A 19,781-nucleotide genomic window follows, 5' to 3' on the forward strand; every position below is an offset into this window, starting at 1 on the left:
CTTTAAAGTGACTGTTAACCCAGTTCTCTGCACAGTACAGTATCCTCTACCTCGTATTGAGGACATGTTTGCTTCCCTGTCAGGAGGGGAACATTTCACAAAAATTGATTTGACCCAGGCTTACCTTCAAATGGAAATGGAGGAAGCATCCAAGAAATACCTGACAATAAATACACACGAAGGACTTTTATCAGTACAACAGGTTGGTGTTTGGGATAGCATCAGCTCCTGCAATCTGCAAAGGGCAATGGACCAGGTCCTACAGGGGATTCCAGAGACTCAGTGTTAACCTGGATGATATCATTGTCACCGGCAAAGATGACGACGTACATCTTTCTAACTTAAAACAAGTGTTCACCAGGTTACAAGAATATGGGCTCAGAGCTAATCGACAGAAATCTGAGTTTTTCAAAAAGGAAATTTCATACTATGGGCATGTGATCAACAAGGATGGCTTACACATGTCTCAAGACAAGATAGAAGCAGTGTTTAAGGCACCACCACCTGAAAATGTGTCTCAGCTGAGAGCATATCTTGGTCTAGTGAACTACTACCACAAGTTCTTGCCTAACCTATCCACAGTCCTACACCCACTAAATGCATTATTACAGACAGGGACTCAATGGAAGTGGACTGAGAGCTGTGAGAAAGCGTTTCAAGAAACTAAAAGACTCATATCTTCAGACGGGGTGCTTGTGCACTTTGACCCCTCCTTACCAATCTGACTAGCTTGTGATGCATGGGATAGGAGCTGTGTTATCGCACAAGTTTCCTGATGGCTCCGAAAGACCAATAGCCTTTGCCTCAAGAACGCTAACTTCAGCTGAACGCAACTACGCACAGATTGACAGAGAGGCCCTAAGCCTCGTGTAGGGACTTAAGAAATTTAGTCAATATCTGTATGGCCAAAAGTTTACTCTGTTGACTGACCATCAGCCTCTCGTGTCAAACTTCAATCCAAGAAAAGGCGTTCCAGTGATGACAGCACAAAGGCTGCAGCGATGGTCCCTTTTCTTCAGAGGTCACAGGTACGACATCGAACACAAGGGGACCAAGCAACATGGCAACACAGATGGTTTGTCACGTTTACCACTGCCCACTTCCAAGGTAACTCCGCAAATGGATTCAGCAGAGATCTTTCACACAATAGTTGAGCAATTACCAGTAACAAGCAGCCTCACTGAAAGGGAAACCCAACATTGTCAAAAGTTTATGACATCACGGTAAAGGGATGGCCAGCGCAGGGTAATACACTGTTTCCAGCCTTCTCAGCGAGGAAGGAGCAGTTGTCAGCGTGTTGGGGAGATAAGTGGCTCCCGAGTTGTGATTCCTCCCAAGCCACGCACCAGAATGCTGGAGGAACTGCACAAGGGGCACCTGGGCACCGTGAAGATGAAAGGTCTTGCCTGTGCCTATATGTGGCGGCCAGGAATCGATAAACAGATTGAGGATGTGACCAAGAACTGTTCTGGATGTCAAAAGATCCAGCTCACACCACCATAAGCCCCGCTCCATCCGTGGGAGTGGCAGCAAGTGTACATCAACTTTGCTGGACCATTCCCGGACTCTAGCTTTTTAATCACCGTTGATGCACATTCCAAATGGCCAAAGGTCATCAAAATTAAGACAACCACATCGGAAAAGACCATTACAGTGCTGAGGACCATGTTCGCCAGGAATGGCATACCAGAACAAATCTGCATAAACAATGAACGACAATTTGTCTCTGAAGAATTCCAAAGTTTTGTGAAGAACAATGGAATCGAGCACTTTACATTGGCTCCTTACCATCCATCCACAAATGGCTTGGCAGAAAGATTTGTACAGACATTCAAGAAAGCCCTCAAGGCAAGGGACAGCGAAAATCGACCACAACACAAGATAGACAGCTTCCTCCTTGCCTATTGTAATGCAGTACATGCAACCACTAACCAGACTCCAGTGATGATGTTTCTGAATAGGAACCTGAGGCCCTGCATGGATCTTCTCAAATCAAATGCGTGATGTAGAGAACAGACAGTTCAAACACTTGAATGCTAAGTCAGCACGGAGCTTCGATGTTGGACAGTCAGTTCTTGCACGGGATTACCTGACTGAAAAGTGGCAGCCGGGTATAATTTCAGCCACAGATGGGCCACTGATGTATAGCATACAGGTGGGAGAGAATGTATGGAGACGTTATGTGGATCAAATCCTGAATGCTCAGGTGGGAAACACAACAACATCTTGCCCTGACTCCCCGGACATAGAAGCAAACACTCCTGATGTGACCACATCAGCCTCGTCCACAGATAAGCCTGTCATCAGTGCTGAGGACCCACCTGATGTACCTGTGGAGACTCATTCCCCAAATCAAACATTGCAGGGCGGACGTTACCCGGAGAGGCAGAGAAGCCCCCCCCCAGAGACTTCAGTTATAGTTATTATTATGTTACTTTGTTATAATTTCATATTATTAAGTTACTAATTAAACAGCTGGTGGGCGTTTGTATATTAAGGGTACACATACAGTATTTGTTTAGCATAGTGCCCCTAAAAAAAAAGTTGATACACTTTTAAAATAAAAGGGGAGGAGTGTACTATATAGCCTACTGTATAATATGGGACTATTTTATGTCGTAGTAACACATTATTGAGTATGCGCTATTAGGTGCGTATTGATCTGTATATATGTGTTCAGTTCGGGTTCTGTAAGTAAAAGCCCCAGTTAACTTAACTCCAGTCTCTAGCATTTTTATTAATGATATTGTTGTGTAAACGGCCACATACACAACACAATCAAACAAGGTGATGGCGACACAGGAAATGCAATCAAACAATGAGACGCCTACACAGGAAATGCAACCAAATGACGAGACGGCTACACAGGAAATACAACCAAACAAGGTGATGACGACACAGGAAATACAACCAAGCAGGGTAATGACTACATTACAGAACAAGAAACTGTTATGGTCCCTATTGTCTGAATGGTGACAGCTCTCTGCGAAATTCTGTGCATGCCGTTGTTTAAGTTTTGAAATGAAACTTAATCAACTTCTGCACTTTTTAATTAGAAACCTAGGTGCAAAAGCAAGTCAAGAATTCAGATTTGTAACCACAGTAGCATTTACTGAACTTGATCACCAATGGAGAAAAAAAAATATGACTGTCAATTTAAAATTCCCAAATTTGCAAACAGTTTCAACTGCATTGGAATTGTCCACAATTCAGCATTAAAATTCCCTGGATTTTCCCATCTAAAACTACGGTGACTATTTAATCAATAGCTAACCACCACACTCACTTCCTGCCATGAGATGGCAAGGTTTGAACCCAGTGATATGAATGAAGAGCTGCAATTTATATCAAAGTATAAACATTCAGAGATCAGAACAGATGGATACACAATCAAACAGTAGTAAGGTGCCGAATTGATAGATTGTGGAGGGACATACATTTTTCCTGAAGGTGATACGATCTGAAAACAGTATCTTCTGTCTTCACAGTCCACTGCCATGACTGAGCAGTTATCCAGATCCATGATGAGGCCACCAGCCACTGCTCCTCGCGGCTGACACATCAGGTTACCTCCTTGGGTAAAAAAGTACAGCCTTTCCCAGGATGTAGACACAAGACCAGTTTTACTAGCAAAAAAAAAGTGACAAGGAGATGAGATAAGTCTTAAGTTATCATAACCAATTAATGTTCCACATAAAGAAAACAGAAAGAACACAGCAACACACATAAAAGTTGCTGGTGAACACAGCAGGTCAGGCAGCATCTATAGGAAGAGGTACAGTTGACATTTCGGGCCAAGACCCTTCGTCAGGAAAGAACACAGGGAACATTGACATTTCAAGTCAATGTCCTCCATCAGAACAGGAAGGTGTTTCTAATACAACAATTTTTCAGCAAACACAGACAGGGAGAGCTGAAGGTGGATTCTGAGCTGAGAGTCAAAGAGACTCTGTGCTGACCATCAATATCCTACCCATTTACACTAATCCTATTCCATTCTCCCCATATTCCCATCAATTCTCCACAGATTTTACCACTCACCTACAAACGGGGACAACTTTACTGGCCAATTAACCCATCAACCTGCATGTCTTGGGATGAGGGAGGGAGGATACCAGAGTACCCAAAGGAAACTCACTTAGTCAAAGAAAGAACCTGCAGCCTCCACACTGGCAGTGGCGAAGGTCAGGACTGAAACCGGGTTTCTGGTGCCATCAGGCGGTAGCACGACCCACTGCTCCATAACTCTAAGGAGAGGAGACTAAGAGGAAAGAGCAGCTGGGTCTGCAAAGAGTGAAACACTAGAGCCAGTATATTGGAAAATTATAAGAAAATTATGGATAATTAAATTAGCCATAAGGATGCATGGATTTGAAGATAATAGCATGGATAGAAGACTGGTTAACCAATGGAAAGCAGAGAGCTGGGATAAATGGGTGTGAGCAGAATGTCACAGGAATCAGTGTTGGACCCACAACTGTTCACAACATGTTAATGATTTGGAGGAAGCGACCAAGTGTAGCATATCCAAGGTTGCTGATGATACTAAATGGAGTGGAAAAGCAAATTGTGCAGAGTGTCAGAGAGATAGAGATATGGGTAACAGTTTGGCAGATGGAGTACAATGTTGGTAAATGCAAGGTCATCTGCTTTGGAAGGAAAAACAGAAGAGCAGGTTATTATTTAACGGTGAAAGATTGCAGCCTGCTGCTGTGTAGAAGGGCTTGTGCATGAATCACAAACAGGTTATCAAGGCAAATGGAGTGTTGGTCCTCAATGCTAGAGGGATTGAATTGAAAAGCAGGGAGGCTGCACCAGGTTCTGGTCTCCTGACACTGGCCAAGTAGATAGTGCAGCAGAGCTTTCAGCAGGTTAATCCTGTAGTTGAGGGGGATTGGGGTGGGCTCACTCCATGACAACAGACTCAGTTGCCTGGGACGATTTTCACTGGAATTCAGAAGACTAAGAGAGGATCTAATAGAAAAGTGAAAATATGAAAGGGACAGGTAAGATAGAGGCAGGAAAGCTGTTCCCGTTGGTAGGTGGTCTCACCTAGAACCAGGACACAGAGTGGCCTCAAAGTTCAGTGGAGCAGGTGAGGGGGAACTGCTTTTCTCAAAGAGTAGTGAATCTCTGAAATCGCCAACTTGCCCTGCATCCCTCGGGCTGTAACCTTTCAGACCAGCCTTCCACATGAAACATTGTCAAAGGCTACACAGGGAAGTAGAACAGGTTACCTCTTTTTTTTGGCGTGTGCCTGTGTGCGTGCGTACACGTCTGTGTGTATGTGTCTGCGTGTCCGTGATGATGTCTTTTTCATGGCCTTTTACAAGGCTCGCCACTCCTCACACAGACATTTCGCAGTATTTTCCCTTTATTTTACAAGGTCGAGCTGCGATCTCGACATTCAACCCGGCACGGATGGAAAGCGTACTCAGGGGCGGACCTGACTAGTTTCAAACCCGGGAACCTCTGCTCCGGGGTCCGGAGCTGATGTCGTTGCGCCACTAGCCGGCACTCAGGCTACCTCATTAAATATATTTTTAACAGTTAGGTAGATTTTTTGTTATGGGGGGGGGAAGGTGAATAGGTGGAGCAGATTAGCCATGTTGAATGGCACGGCAGACTCGACAGCTGGTGCAAAGCAAAAGGCAGTACACAGACCTCAGTGTAGCCTTTGACAACATCTCACATGAAAGGCTGTTCCGAAAGAGTACAATCCATGGGATGCAGGGGGAAGAGAGGGTGATGGTGGAGGATTGTTATTATGATTGGAAGCCTGTAACCAGCATGTAGCCAATGGAATCAATGCTGGCACCTTTACTGGGCACTAGGAGGTTTGCTGATGACATGAAAATTGATGATAGTGGAGACGGACTACCTTGGGCTACAGCACGAAACTGCTGAATGGACCATTAGCCACAGCAAGGCTCCCCGAAGGTGGTAGCTAGGGGGTGAAGGCAACGTTATGGGTACACAGCTTTTATTTTACAGGAGGTAGAATATAAGAGCAGACAACGCATCTCTGCTGCTGAGTGTTTCCATCATCTTGTTTTTGTTTCTAGTACAGTCACAAAGACAGGTGAGGAAGGAGACGAAAAGAAAACTATTCAACATATTTCACAAGAGGCAGACACAGTCTGGACTGGGGGGTCTCCACAAGAGGCAGACACAGTCTGGACTGGAGGGTCTCCAACCAAGAGGCTGAAACAGTCTGGACTGCAGGGTCCCCACAAGAGGCAGACACAGTCTGGACTGGAGGATCCCCACAAAAGGCAGACACAGTCTAGACTGAAGGATCCCTACAAGAGGCAGACACAGACTGGACTGGGGGGTCTCCACAAGAGGCACGTACAGTCTGGACTGGAGAGTCTCCACAAGAGGCAGACAAAGTCTGGACTGAAGGGTCCCCACAAGAGGCAGACACAGGCTGGACTGGAGGGTCCCCACAAGAGGCTGAAACAGTCTGGACTGGAGGTTCCCCATAAGAGGCAGACAAGAGGCTGAAACAGTCTGGACTGCAGGGTCCCCACAAGAGGCAGACACAGTCTGGACTGGAGGATCCCCACAAGAGGCAGACACAGTCTGGACTGGAGGGTCCCCACAAGAGGCAGACACAGTCTGGACTGGAGGGTCCCCACAAGAGGCAGGCACAGTCTGGACTGGAGGGTCCCCAGAAGAGGCAGACACAGTCTGGACTGGAGGGTCCCCAGAAGAGGCAGACACAGTCTCGACTGGAGTGTCCCCACAAGAGGCAGACACAGTCTGGACTGGAGGGTCCCCACAACAGGCAGGCACAGTCTGGACTGGAGGGTCCCCACTAGAGGCAGACACAGTCTGGACTGGAGGGTCCCCACAACAGGCAGACACAGTCTGGACTGGAGGGTCCCCAGAAGAGGCAAACACAGTCTGGACTGGAGGGTCCCCACAACAGGCAGGCACAGTCTGGACTGGAGTGTCCCCACAAGAGGCAGACACAGTCTGGACTGGAGGGTCCCCACAAGAGGCAGACACAGTCTGGACTGGAGGGTTTCCACAAGAGGCAGACACAGTTTGGACTGGAGGTTTTCCATAAACACCCTCTGATTTGGAAGAAATGAGTGAGCCTTGTGGGGAGTGGTTGTTGTTCAATGTGACATTGTTGAGCCAGCTTAAGTTGGATTTTGATAGAGGAGGCATTGTTGGGGACTCTGTTCGAAGAAGAATTGGACCCTCATGTCACCCGGAGCAACACACACAAAATGATGGAGGAGTCAGGCAGTATCTATGGAGGGGAATGAAGAGTCAACATTTCTGGACAAGTCCTTTCATCACGACATATAAAGGCATATTCTTGTATATTGCAACATTCAGGTCTCACACTTAACACTGCTCCATAAAAATTGGACTTAGAGGAACTCTGACAGAGAAGCTCAACTTGTAGCTGCCATACAGCCCCTCCCTCACTTCTCTCTGTAGTACACTGGCACTGGTTTTTAACATCCCTTTGCACATCCAAACTCACAGATTAGCCTCAGCTCACTGTTCAGCTCTACTTCCAGCTGTCTAACATGGCACCAGTGTACCCAGTAACCATAGCAACAAGAAGAAACGCCTGTCATTCAGAGACAAGATCGATCAGGTTGTCTTCAGCTCCCATGGAATGGTTTGTTTATTGTTAGCGAGAATGGATCAGTTCCGGGATAGTTCCACCCATCTCTCCCTGCTTTTCAGTATCTCAGACTTCCTCCTCCTAAAGGAAAATCATAAACCATCAGGCAGCTGAGCTGACCACAGAGACAAACACAATCATCTGAGCAAATCAATCAATTTTGCACAATAAAAATGCGATGGCTGTACTTTCGGATATTCAGATATCCAGCCTTTTGAAGAAGATTCCTGTTGGCTTTATTGGATGTAGTGGTGTTGTCAGGCATGTAGGTGTTCTCACTAGCCAGCAGCAGTTCCTGCTGGGTCAATCGCATAGCTTCAGCCTCCGTGTCCAGTTGCCCTTGGATACTGTGATGGGAACGGAAAACATGCCATTTAGTAAAACACCCCTTGAAGTATCTGACTGTGACGATTGATTTCATATCAGTAAATGAACTATCGTTCTCTCATATTGAACAGATTCACAGCATAACTAACATTCTCCCTACCTGACATTTTTCTCGTCCCCAAAGCAGAAGACAGAAAAGCACATACCACCTAGCTCAAGGACAGCTTCTATCCTATTCCCGAGGGTGTTGGACACTTGGCCTCACCACCAGCACTGTTACTGTTACACTTCATTCTGTATTTGTTTTACCTTGCTCTACTTCAATGCACTGCTGAAATGAAATGATCTGTATGAATGGTATGATTTTCACTGTACCTTGGTAAACTGTATGTGACAAGGACACAGCCTCAGAATAGAAGGCTGTCCTTTTAGAACAGAAATGGGAGGAATCTCTTTAGCCAGAGAGTGGTGAATCTGTGGATTCATTGCCAAAAGCAGCTGTGGAAGCCAAATCTTTATGTGTATTTATGGCAGAGGTTGATAAATTGGTTAGGGCATGAAGGGATACAGGGAGAAAACAGGACTGGGGCTGAGAGGGAAAATGAATCAGCCACAATGAAATGGTGGAGCAGACTCAATGAGCCAAATGGCCTAATTCTGCTCCTATATCTTATGGATTGTGATAAACTCGCCTATCAATTAACCACTGGCTTGTCCCAGTTAGAACAGTACATGATACTTAAGAAGAGTATCAGGTTATGGAAAGAGTGCAGAGGTCTGTGAAAATAGTATCAGGGCAGAAAACAAAGTGCTGTGCGCTACAAGGAGATGCTGGACAAGCCGGGGCAGGTTTCCCTAGAGTGGCAGAGGTTGAGAGAAGATTTACAGGGCAGAGAATGGTGGCTGGTTGGAATTTTATTTTTATTTTTATCTGGGGATAAGCCTCTCCAGCCCAGCAACCTGGTGATTTAACCCTAGCCTAATCACAGGACAATTTACAATGACCATTTATCCAGTAGGTCTTTTGGAATGTGGGAGGAAACCAGAACACTCAGAGGAAATACACACTCACAGGAAGGATGTACAAACTTCTTCCAGACGGTTTTGGAATTGAACTCCAAACTTTGACGCTTTGAGCAGTAACAGTTTCACACTAACTGCAACGTTACCGTGGCACCCCCCCCCACCCCGCCCATGTGGTGGAATGTGTTGCTAGGGATGACGTGGAGGCAGATAGCAGAGCAGCATTTAAGAGACTCTTAGTACATGAATGTGCAGAGATAGAGGGATACGATCAATGCACGAGGAAGAGGATTAGACGAATTAGGGGTGTCATTGTTTCAATACAATTGAAAGGCCTGAAGGTCCTACATTCCGATATGGGTGATGTTATCTGAAGAAACAGAGATCAGGTTACAGAGAAATTCTCAAAATGCAATTTGACATGTATTTGAAGAGACTAACTTGTAGAATAACAAACTCCCACCACAAATGCTGCTCCGAAACAACAAATTTCATGACATATGTCAGTGATAAAACCTGGCTCTGAGGAAGAAAGAGGAAATTGTGGGGTGAGGGACAGAACGAAGGGAATAGTACAGGCCTCCTTCTAAGATTCTATTTGCTGAGTATCTCTGCCTTCAAAACTGTAAAACCACTACAAACAAATAAAACACAGAGACATGGAGTGTAAAATCAATTAAACACACAGACTAGAAAAAAATGTTAACCTTTGAACCATGTTTGCAACCGAAGACAAAAATTCATCCAACTTCTTCGAAAACATCTCCACTCCCATCTTGAAAAAGTTGATCTGAAAAACACAGAAGACTGAAATGAATTTTCACACACTTGATTTGTGTGAAGAGTCAGAGCTGACACTGTTCACTGCCCCCAGACCTCCACAACTAAGAATGGACTTGTCAAATTCTGTCATTGTTCTTATTTGAAAATCAGAGTGCAGCAGAGAGCTGCAGAGAGCTGCAGAGGGCGGGGGGGGGGTGGTGGGTGCTGACACCCTTCATCGGAATTTTGGCGTGAAATGTCGATTGTTTATTCCCCTCCGCTGATGCTGAATAACCTGCTGAGTTCCTCCAGCATTTTGTGCACGTTGCTCCAGATTTCTAATACCTGCAGAATCTCTTGCATCTAATATTTGAAAAACGATTTCACATTAAATTCAGAAGACTTAATCAGAATCTGGTAGGAATATGTACTGTGATCTGCCGAGACCACAATATAGGAAAGCAGCTGGCTCACCTGACTCTGAGTGAAGCCCAGTAATGGATCCAGCATGGCCACGCGTTTCCTGTGTTGCAGTGCGTTTAAGGCACAGTAATACTGCAGGGAATAATGGTGCTGTTTTCGCCTTGCCGCAACTACTTCAGTTACCACCTCCGCCTTCAACTGAAGAACAGCCGGAGCAGGAGTTACATCCTCTGCAACTAGACACAGGTAAAACACGGCACAACAACTGCAAGGCTAACCTACAGAGTACATATGGATGCTTCCTGTGTGTGAGAAGGGTATGACTGCCCCCTTGTGCCCTTCCTGTACTGCAGAAATTGCCTTTTAAACTTAAAACAACATAAAGTTGCAAGAAAATATGAGAAGATACGTCATTTAAACCAACTAACAATATTTATAGACACTTTTTTAAAATTTGACATACACATACTTAAGAGACAATAATGCATTATCTATAGTAATCAACAGCTAAGGGTTTTACACACAAAATGCTGGAGGAACTCAGCAGGCCAGGCAGCATCTATGGAAAAGAGTAAAACAGTCAATGTTGTCTGTACTTTTTTCAATAGATGCTGCCTGGTCTGCTGAGTTCCTCCAGCATCGTGTGTGTGTTGCTCTGATTTCCAACATCTGCAGATTTTCTCTTGTTTGTTGTTAAGGGTTAGTTCTGTTTACTTTACTATCTAATACAGAGTTTATGTTTTTATTAACTTTAATGGAACTTCTCATCATTACTATTATCTAATGGGTTAGACTGACTGAGTCATACAGCACAGAAACAAGCCCTTCATCCCAAATGGTCCAAGGTTGCTGTCTAAGCCCGTCCCATTTGTCCATATTTGGCCCAGCTTTACTGACATCTGTCTTAACCATTTCCTCTGACAGTTCACTTCATACACTCAGCACCCATTGGGTGAAAGCGTTACCCCTCAGGTTCCTATTAAATCTCTCCCCTCACCTTATATCTGTATCCTCTAGTCCTAAGAGTCGCAGCACAGAAAAAGACCCTTCAGCCCATCTAGTCTGTACCGAACCATTTAAACCGCCAAGTCCCACTGACCTGCACCTGGACCATGGCCCTCCATATCCCTCCAATCCATGTATCTATCCAAACCTGGGGTCCGAAATTGAAATCACATCTACCATTTGCACTGCCAGCTCATTCCACACTCTCAGCATCCTCTGGGTGAAGAAGTCCCGCCCCCCTTCTGTTCTCCATAAAATTTCACCTTTCACCCTTACCAGTGACCTCTAGTTGTAGTCTCTCACAACCTCACAATCTCGGTGTCATTGGCAAATTTGAATGCCAAGCGACTGAACTTTCTCGACCAACTTCCCATCCTTGTCAAATGTTTCACTGAAGTACACATAGACACATCCAATGCCTTGCCTTCATCAACTTTCCTGGTAACTTCCTTGGAAAATTCTAGAAGATTGGTTAGACATGATCTACCATGCACGAAGCTATCCTGACCATCCCTAATGAGCCCCTGTCCATCCAAACACTCATATATACCTTCCAATGATTTTCCCACTACTGATGTCAGGATCTCCATCCTGAGGGCCTTTCTTAAACAGCGCAACAACATTGGCTATCCTCCAATCCTGCAGTACCTCACCTGTCACTAAGGACGATTTAAGTATCTCTGCTCAGACCCCTGCAACTTCTGCACTTGCCTCCCACAGGGTCCAAGGGAACACTTCATCGAGACCTGAGGATTTGTTCACCTTAATTTGCCTCAACACCGTGAACACCTTGGTTCCTGAACCCTGGGGAAAAAGAGAGTGCACGCCTGTCTTTGCCACTTATAATGCTACACAGTATAGCACTATAGTCCGTGTCAAGCTGAGCTCCCTTTCTGTGTGAGGAAGGTTGTCAAAGGAAACTGCACACCAGCAGGGTATTTGTGAAAGTACATGATGACTTGTGAAAGCTCGTGAAAGATGTGTCACAGTACCCACAACATCCTCTTTGTATTGAATTTGTAGGAGCCATGCATCTGTCCTCTATTTGCACTGTATTCTGTGTTGCCTGTTTATGATGTCTATTATGGTAATTAGTTACAAGAGAGGGCAGCAAAAACCAAACAGAATTAAATTACATATTCGTGCTTTGCTCAGGCCAATTTGCAGCTAGGGATCGACAGAGGTCGCACCTTTTGTTGATCACTCAATTTCGCTTAACTTTGTATGCTTAAGTTTTATCACTTCAAGATTGTATGTTTGCTAATTGCTGATAAAGGATTGAACACATATCTTCGACTTTGGAACAACCATTATTGGAGCTGAGGGCACATCATACAAATATAGCAAATCCATGGGGGTCACCAGCAGCAGCCACTGGTTTAGTATACAATATTTTACATCATTACCATGTAATAGTTAACAGATAGTTAATAGAGAAGAATAAGACTGGACCTTGGGGGAAAGTGCTTAATTGGGGCAAGGTTAATTACATCAGCATTAGGCAGGAAACAAGACAGAGTAGACTGGGAGCGGCTGCTATTGGGCAGGTACACGTCTGACATGTGGGAGTAGTTTAAAACCCAGCTGATCAAATTCCAGCACCAACACATTCCCATGAAAAAAAAGACAAGGATGACGAGGACTGGGAATCTGGGATGATGAGAGCTATCAGGGTACAACATCAGAAGCCAGTGGCACTGTTACCAGCTCTGAGGCTCAGCAGAGAAGGGTAACGTCAGGCAGAGCAATAGTGATAGGAAACTTAATAGTTAGGGGAGCAGACAGCAGGTTCTGTGGCTGCGAAAGAGAAGGTGAGCATCCAGAAGTCATGTGCATATTGACACCAATGACATAGGTAGACAGAAGGGGCTGAAGAGCAGGACCTCCAAGGTAGCAACCTCTATCACTCTCAGTGCCATGTGTTAGTCAGGAGAGGAATAGGATGAATGAGTGGCTGAGGAACTGGATGCAGAGAGCAGGGTTCAGATTTCTGGATCATTGGGATCTCTTCTTGGGAAGGTATGACCTGTAAAAAAAGAAAGGGTTACCTGAAGCCGAGGACGACCAATATCCTTGAGGGCAGGTTTGATAGAGGTGTTGGGAGGGTTTAAACTAATTTGGCAGGTGGGTGGGAACTGACATGACAGGGCAATTGGTGTATCAGTTAATGCAGTGTGTAATAAGACTATGAAGAAGGACAGGCAGATGATAGGGCAACATTGCAGTCAGTGGGATGAGTTGATGTGTAACAAACGGTGATGAATACAAGTCTGAAGGTGTTTTATTTGAATGCACTAGTATACTGAATAAGGTAGATGGTCTTGTAGCACAGTTAGAAATTGGCAGGTATGACATTATGGGCATCGCTGAGTAGTGGCTGAAAGAAGATCACATTTGGGAGCTAAACATCCAAAGATGTATCGAAAGGACAGGCAGGTAGGCAGAGGGGATGGGGTAAAAAATAATATCAAATCTTTAGAAAGGAGATGAGATAGGATCAGATTATGTAGCTTCCTTGTGGGTAGGGTAAAAAGACCCTAATGAAGGTTATATACAGGGCCCGACAGCAGTCAGGATGTGGGATATAAAGTTCAACAGGAAAGAGAAAAGGCATGTAAAAAGGGCAAAGTTACAATTATCATGGAGGTATGCAGGTAGTTTGGGAAAATCAGGTTGGTGCTTGCTCCCAAGAGAAGAGAATTTGTAGAATGCTTATGAAATGGCTTAGAGCAGCCTGTGGTTCCCACTAGGGTAAAGGCAAATCTGGATTGGATGTTAAGTAATGAACTGGATTTGATTAAGGTAAAGAAAACCTTTGGAACCAGTGATCATGATATGACAGAATTCACCCTGTAGTTTGGGGTGAAGAAGATAAAGTGAGATGTATTAGTATTACAGTGGGGTTTCACTAAAGGGAATCTCAGAGGCTTGAGAGAGCAGCTGGACAAAGTTCACCGAAGGGGACACGATTAGGATGGCTGGAGTTTCTGGGGGCAATTCAGTAAGTGCAGGATAGGTAAGACCATAAGACACAGGAGCAGAATTAGGCTATTCAGCCCATCGAGTCTGCTCCGGCATTCAATCATGGCTGATCCCGGATCCCACTCAACCCCATACAGCTTCCTTCTTGACATATCCTTTGATGTCCAAATACATTCCAAAGATGAAGAAGAATTCTAAAAGGAGGCTGTGGCAATTGTGGCTGACAAGGAAAGTGAATGACAGCATAAAAGCAAAAGAGAGAGCACATAATGTAGCAAAAGTTAGTAGGAAATCAGAGGATTGGGAAGCTTTTAAAATCCAACAGAAGGCAACTAAAAAACCCAAAAGGAGAGAAACAATGAAATATTAAGGTAAGGTGGCCAATAACATCAGAGAATACTAAAAGTTTTTTCAGAGATATAAAGAGTAAAAAGAAAGCCAACAGTGAATATTGGACCCCTGAAGTAACGCTGGAGAGAAAGTAACGGGGAACAAAGACATGGCGGCCAAATAAGTATGTTGCGTCAGTTTTCACTGCGAAAAAGACACTAGCAGTATGCCAGAAATTCAAGAGTGTCAGGCGACAGAAGTGAGTGCAGTTGCTTTTACTAAGAAGGTGCTTGGGAAGCTGAAAGGTCTGAGGGTAGACAAGTCACCTGGACCAGATGGATTTCACCCCAGGGTCTGAAAGAAGTAGTTGAAGAGATTGTGGAGGCATTAGTAATGATCTTTCAAGAGTCACTAGATTCTGAAATCCTTCTGGAGCACTAGAAAATTGCAGATGTCATTCCACTTTTTAAGAAGGGATAAAGGAAATTATAGGCCAACTAGCCTGACTTCAGTGGTTAGGAAGATGTTGAAGTCCATTATTAAGGATGAGGTTTCAAGGTACTTGGAAGCACATGATAAAGTAGGTCATGATCAGCATGGTTTCCTTAAGAAGAAAACTTGCCTGACAAATCTGTTGGAATTCTTCGAGAAATAACAGGCAGAATAGACAGAGGGTGTTGTGTACTTGAATTTTCCGAAGACCTTTGACAAGGTGTCACACATGAGGCTGCTTAACAAGATAAGAGCCCGTGGTATTACAGGAAAGAATCTAGCATGGATAAAAGATTGGCTGACTGGCAGGAAGCAAAGAGTCGGAATAAAGGGGCTCTTTTCTGGTTGGCTGCTGGTGACCAAAGGTGTTTCATGGGGGTAGGATGGAATGGTGGAGCAGACTTGATGGGCCAAGTGGCCTAGTTCTGTTCCTATGCCTAGTGGTCTTATTGTCTTGTGTTATAAATTTAGTCAAAAGTAAAACAGAAACATTTGTAAGATCTGGGAAACTGAAATCAGATAGGGACTTTGGGGAAATAAAAAGGTGGCAGGAAAGACCTTAAGACATCAGGAAGACAAAAGGAGGCCTTGAAATGTCCATGATGAGCAGGATTAAAGGCAATTTATACATAGATTAAAAACAAGAAGGTAGCTAGGGAGAGGGCAGTACTACTCAAAGATAAAGGAGGGAACTTATATCAGGAGCCAGAGGAAGTGGGCAAGGTTCTAAACGAGTGCAGAAAGACAGTAAGATCAGAAGGAATATTTTTGATATTCAAGGGCATGTTGATATCAAGGTGGTGGTAGTATTGGGTCTTTTGAAGACCACTAAAACAGCGAAGTCCCCAGAGCCTGATGGAACCTGTCCAGGTTATTAAGAGAAGCAAGAGAGGAGATGGTTGCACCTTGACAGAGATAATTGTATCCTCTGGCAATGAGCAAGGTTACATTGGCCAATGTTGTTCCTCTTTTTAAGAAGAGCAAAAAGAACAAATAAGTCAACAGTAGAGAAATTATTGGAGAATATTCTTATGGACAGGAGTTACTCATAGCTGGAAAAGCATGAACTCATTAGTAATGGTCAGCAAGGTTTTGTGCGGGGGAGGGCATGTCTTACAAACTTGAGGAGTTGACTAAAATGGGCAGTGCATGAGGGTAGGGCAGTGAATATTGTGTTGAGGGGCTTTAGTTAAACCAGTTGACAAGGTTCTTCGTGGTAGGCTGGTCCAGATGATCAACACACAAGGGATCCATTCAAGGAAACTTGATAAATTGGATTCAAAACTGGTGTGGCTGCAGAGGGCAAAAGGTAGTTACGTAAGGGTGATATACTGACTAGAGGTCTGTGACCAGGGCTGTTCTGCAGGGATTAGTGCTGAGGCCTGGCTTTGTAATTTATGTACATGAGTCAGATGAAAATGTAAATAGACTGATTAGTAAGTTTGCAAATGTCACAAGGATGGAGTTTTAGATAGCAAGGTTATAGATAGGTTGTCAAAGGACTCAGTAGGATAGAAATCAGGTGGAAATGCGAGCAGAGAAACGACAAGTGGAGTTTAATACGTTACACTTTGGGAGGTCAAATGTAAAAAAAAATAAAGGACAGGACCCTTCTGAACAATGTACAGAGGGATCTTGGGGTTCAAGTCTATTGCTCCTTGAAAGCAGCAACACAAGTGGGAAAGGAGGAGTACGCCACACTTGTCTTCAAAGGTTGGGGCACTGAGTGTGAAAGTCTGTAAGTCAATTCACAACTGCAGAAAAATTTGATTAGGCTGCATTGAGTATTCTGTGCAGTTTTGTTCCCTGTATTACGCAAAGGGGCAGCACAGGAGCATCGTGGTTAGCATAATACTACTACAGAGCTAGCAACCCAGGTTCAATCCCCGCTGCTGTCCTGTAAGGAGTTTGTATGTTCTCCTCGTGACATTCCAAAGACCAGCAGGTTAGCAGGTGTGTAACTGGGCAGAGCAGGCTAATTGGGCTGGAAGGGCCTGTTACCCGGCTGTATAAAAAATTATAAAAAAAAAGACTGGAGACTTCATGGAGGGTGCAAAAGAGGTTCACTCAGACATTGCCTGGATTAAAAAATACAAGCTACAAGGAGAAGTTGGACAACTTAGATAGCTTGCTCTGGAGCAGTAAAGGTGGAGAGACAACCTGATAGCTTATAAAATTATGAGAAGTACAGATACAGATACAGCAGATAATAATCGTTTTTTTGCAGGTAGAGAGCATGGATCTGAGTGGGAAAGTTCACAGGAGATTTTGCAGAGTGGTGAGTGCCTGGAACATGTTGCCAGAAGAGCTGGTGGAAGCAGTCACAACAGCAATGTTGAAGTACTTAGACAGATACCTAAACAAGAAGAGAGTAGAGGGAGGGATACAGGCAGGTGGGATTAGTGTAAACCGCATCAATGTCAATACAGGTATGGTGGGCCAGAGGACCTGCTCCTGAGCTGCCCTGCTCTGTGTTCACCATGAGGAGTGCTTCATCCCTACAGCTGGGGGAGTCTTCTATCTACTGCTTCCTGCAGTTTTCTCACACACTGCAGCAGAGCAGGAGAATTTAGGAAAAGGACCAGACAGAGGGACAGGAGGGAAGGGGAGGACAGAGGATCCCAGGCTGTCATTACCGCTGACTCCCACAACAGCCCAGATGTGGGTACCATGAGTGATGAACAAAACAGGCCGGAGGGACATTTGTCAGAGGGAGACACATTAGGCTGCACTCTGGCACCACGGGTAAGAATCTGGTGGGAGGCTTCTCTAGAAAGGAGTATACGTACTGACCCAGGGGTCTCTGATAAGGACTACAATCCAGATGCCTTCATCATCAGGCTAGCAGAGATAAAGTGTGGGATTGTTGGCACCTTGTCAGGCCAAATGTTATGTGGTAAGTGGGGGTAATTAGAAACTGCAGAGCCAGGAGACTGAGCTCCACTCCACACCAGAATGACACCTGGAAAGAGCAGGCTGTGTTCCGAGGAGAGGCCAGTCTCCCACCTGCTGCAGGCTAAGATAGAGGCGACTTGATTGAAGCAAACAAAATTCTCAGGGGACTTTTCAGGATGTTTTAGTTGTTTTCTCTTGTAAGAGAATCTCAAACTAAGTCACTGTTATAAACAAGGGATTATCCATTTATAAGAGAGAGGTGGGTAATTTTTCCCTCACAAGGTCACATCTTCTGGAACTCTCTTGCTCAAAGGTGGTGGAAGCAGTCTCTGAATCACCTGTGCTCTCTCTCTTCTGAAACAAACATCCACCCCTACAAGACCCCGCAGGGAGCTGACTTCAAGGACAGCAGGGAACATCGCGGCAAGCACCCCTGGTTCAGTGTCAAAGCTCACCAGGAGTCTAGCAGTAATCAGGTGGAATAGTGAAATGTGAAGAAGAATTAGAAAAATGCAAAGAACCGACAGGCACAGATCCAAAATAATCATGGTGACATATGTACTTTGATTTCAAATTTACTTGAACTTTGAAAATGCCTAACACTCTTAAAAAGTATGTAAAAATGAGGGGGTAGAAACAGTAACGCAACTTGGACTACAAGTTCCAGCCCCCAGTAGGTACTCAGTCAAGACATAGCTGCCCAAGTCTTATCTAACCCATTCGAGTTCCCCTTTTACCTTTTCATTTTCTCTTCTCTTGGGTAACTTGCTGTACTTGGCCATTGCCATGTCATGTTCTACAGAAAATAGATACCAGCATGTTATTTTGGGTATGGATCATTTAAAACCAACTAATACAATGTCCTGCCGAAGGGTTTTGGCCTGAAACATTGACTGTACTCTTTTCCATAGATGCTGCCTGGCCTGCTGAGTTCCTCCAGCATTTTGTGTGTGTTATTATAATGTGAAGATAGAAAACTTAATATTCTTCAAATTAATAGTCAGCTAAGAACTTAAAAGTAGCCAGAAATACAAGGCAGTTGTATGTTAAGAGTCAGAATGCACTGAATTCAACAGTTCAGGATTGTATCTTTAGTAGTCAAATGTTCAATGCTGTTGGACTGTCCTCCCAGCAACTACAGACTCAGCTGCTCCATTCTCAAGCACTCTCGGCCTGTGTGTTATTAACTCTCGTGCATGTGCAATTTTATCTTTTATCAGTGACAATGTTTTGATGCGTAATAGCTTGGTATGGCAACTGCACTGCACATGACCATAAGAAACTTGCAGAGTTGTGGACACAGATCAGCACATCGTGGAAACCAGTCGCCTCTCTATGGATTCTGTCTATATTTCTTCCTGCCTCAGTACCAGCAGCCAGCATAATCGAAGAGCCCACGCATCACAGACATTCTCTTTTCTCCCCTCTCCCATTCAACAGAAGATACAAAAGCCTGAAAGCACGTCCAACAAGCTCAAGGACATCTTCTACCCCACTGATTTTAGACAAGTAAATAGCTCCTTAATGCAAGTAGAGCTATTACTTCACAATCTACTTCATTAATCATCTTGCAGCTTATTGTCTGACTGCACTGCACTTTTTCGGTAGCTGTTGCATCCTGTTATCATTTTACCTTATTCTAGTAAATCTTCTCTGTACGCTCTCTATTTTGTTGACATCTTTCCTATAATTCGGTGACCAGAACTGTACACAATACTCCAAATTTGGCCTTACCAATGCCTCGTACAATTTCAACATTACATCGTGACTCCTATACTCAATGCTCTGATTTATAAAGGCCAGCATACCAAAAGCTTTCTTCACCACCCTATCCACATTCTTCAGTGCCCTACCATTTACCATGTATGTCCTATTTTGATTAGTCCTGCCA

General features: G+C 44.4%; 1 protein-coding gene across 2 annotated transcripts in view; it reads right to left on the reverse strand.

Moving 5' to 3' along the window:
- appl2 (adaptor protein, phosphotyrosine interaction, PH domain and leucine zipper containing 2) overlaps positions 1-19,781 on the reverse strand; it is a 135,838-nt gene that overhangs the window by 54,782 nt on the left and 61,275 nt on the right. For both annotated transcript variants that reach the window (XM_063072234.1, XM_063072233.1), the window contains 5 exons: positions 18,628-18,686; positions 10,238-10,384; positions 9,709-9,791; positions 7,840-7,998; positions 3,438-3,626 (listed from right to left, as the gene is read on the reverse strand). In XM_063072234.1, the coding sequence (XP_062928304.1) occupies positions 3,438-3,626; positions 7,840-7,998; positions 9,709-9,791; positions 10,238-10,384; positions 18,628-18,686 (637 nt within the window). The remainder of the gene's footprint in view (positions 1-3,437; positions 3,627-7,839; positions 7,999-9,708; positions 9,792-10,237; positions 10,385-18,627; positions 18,687-19,781) is intronic.

This window comes from Mobula hypostoma, chromosome 20 (genome assembly GCF_963921235.1).
Source record: "Mobula hypostoma chromosome 20, sMobHyp1.1, whole genome shotgun sequence".
NCBI classification, from domain to species: domain Eukaryota; kingdom Metazoa; phylum Chordata; class Chondrichthyes; order Myliobatiformes; family Myliobatidae; genus Mobula; species Mobula hypostoma.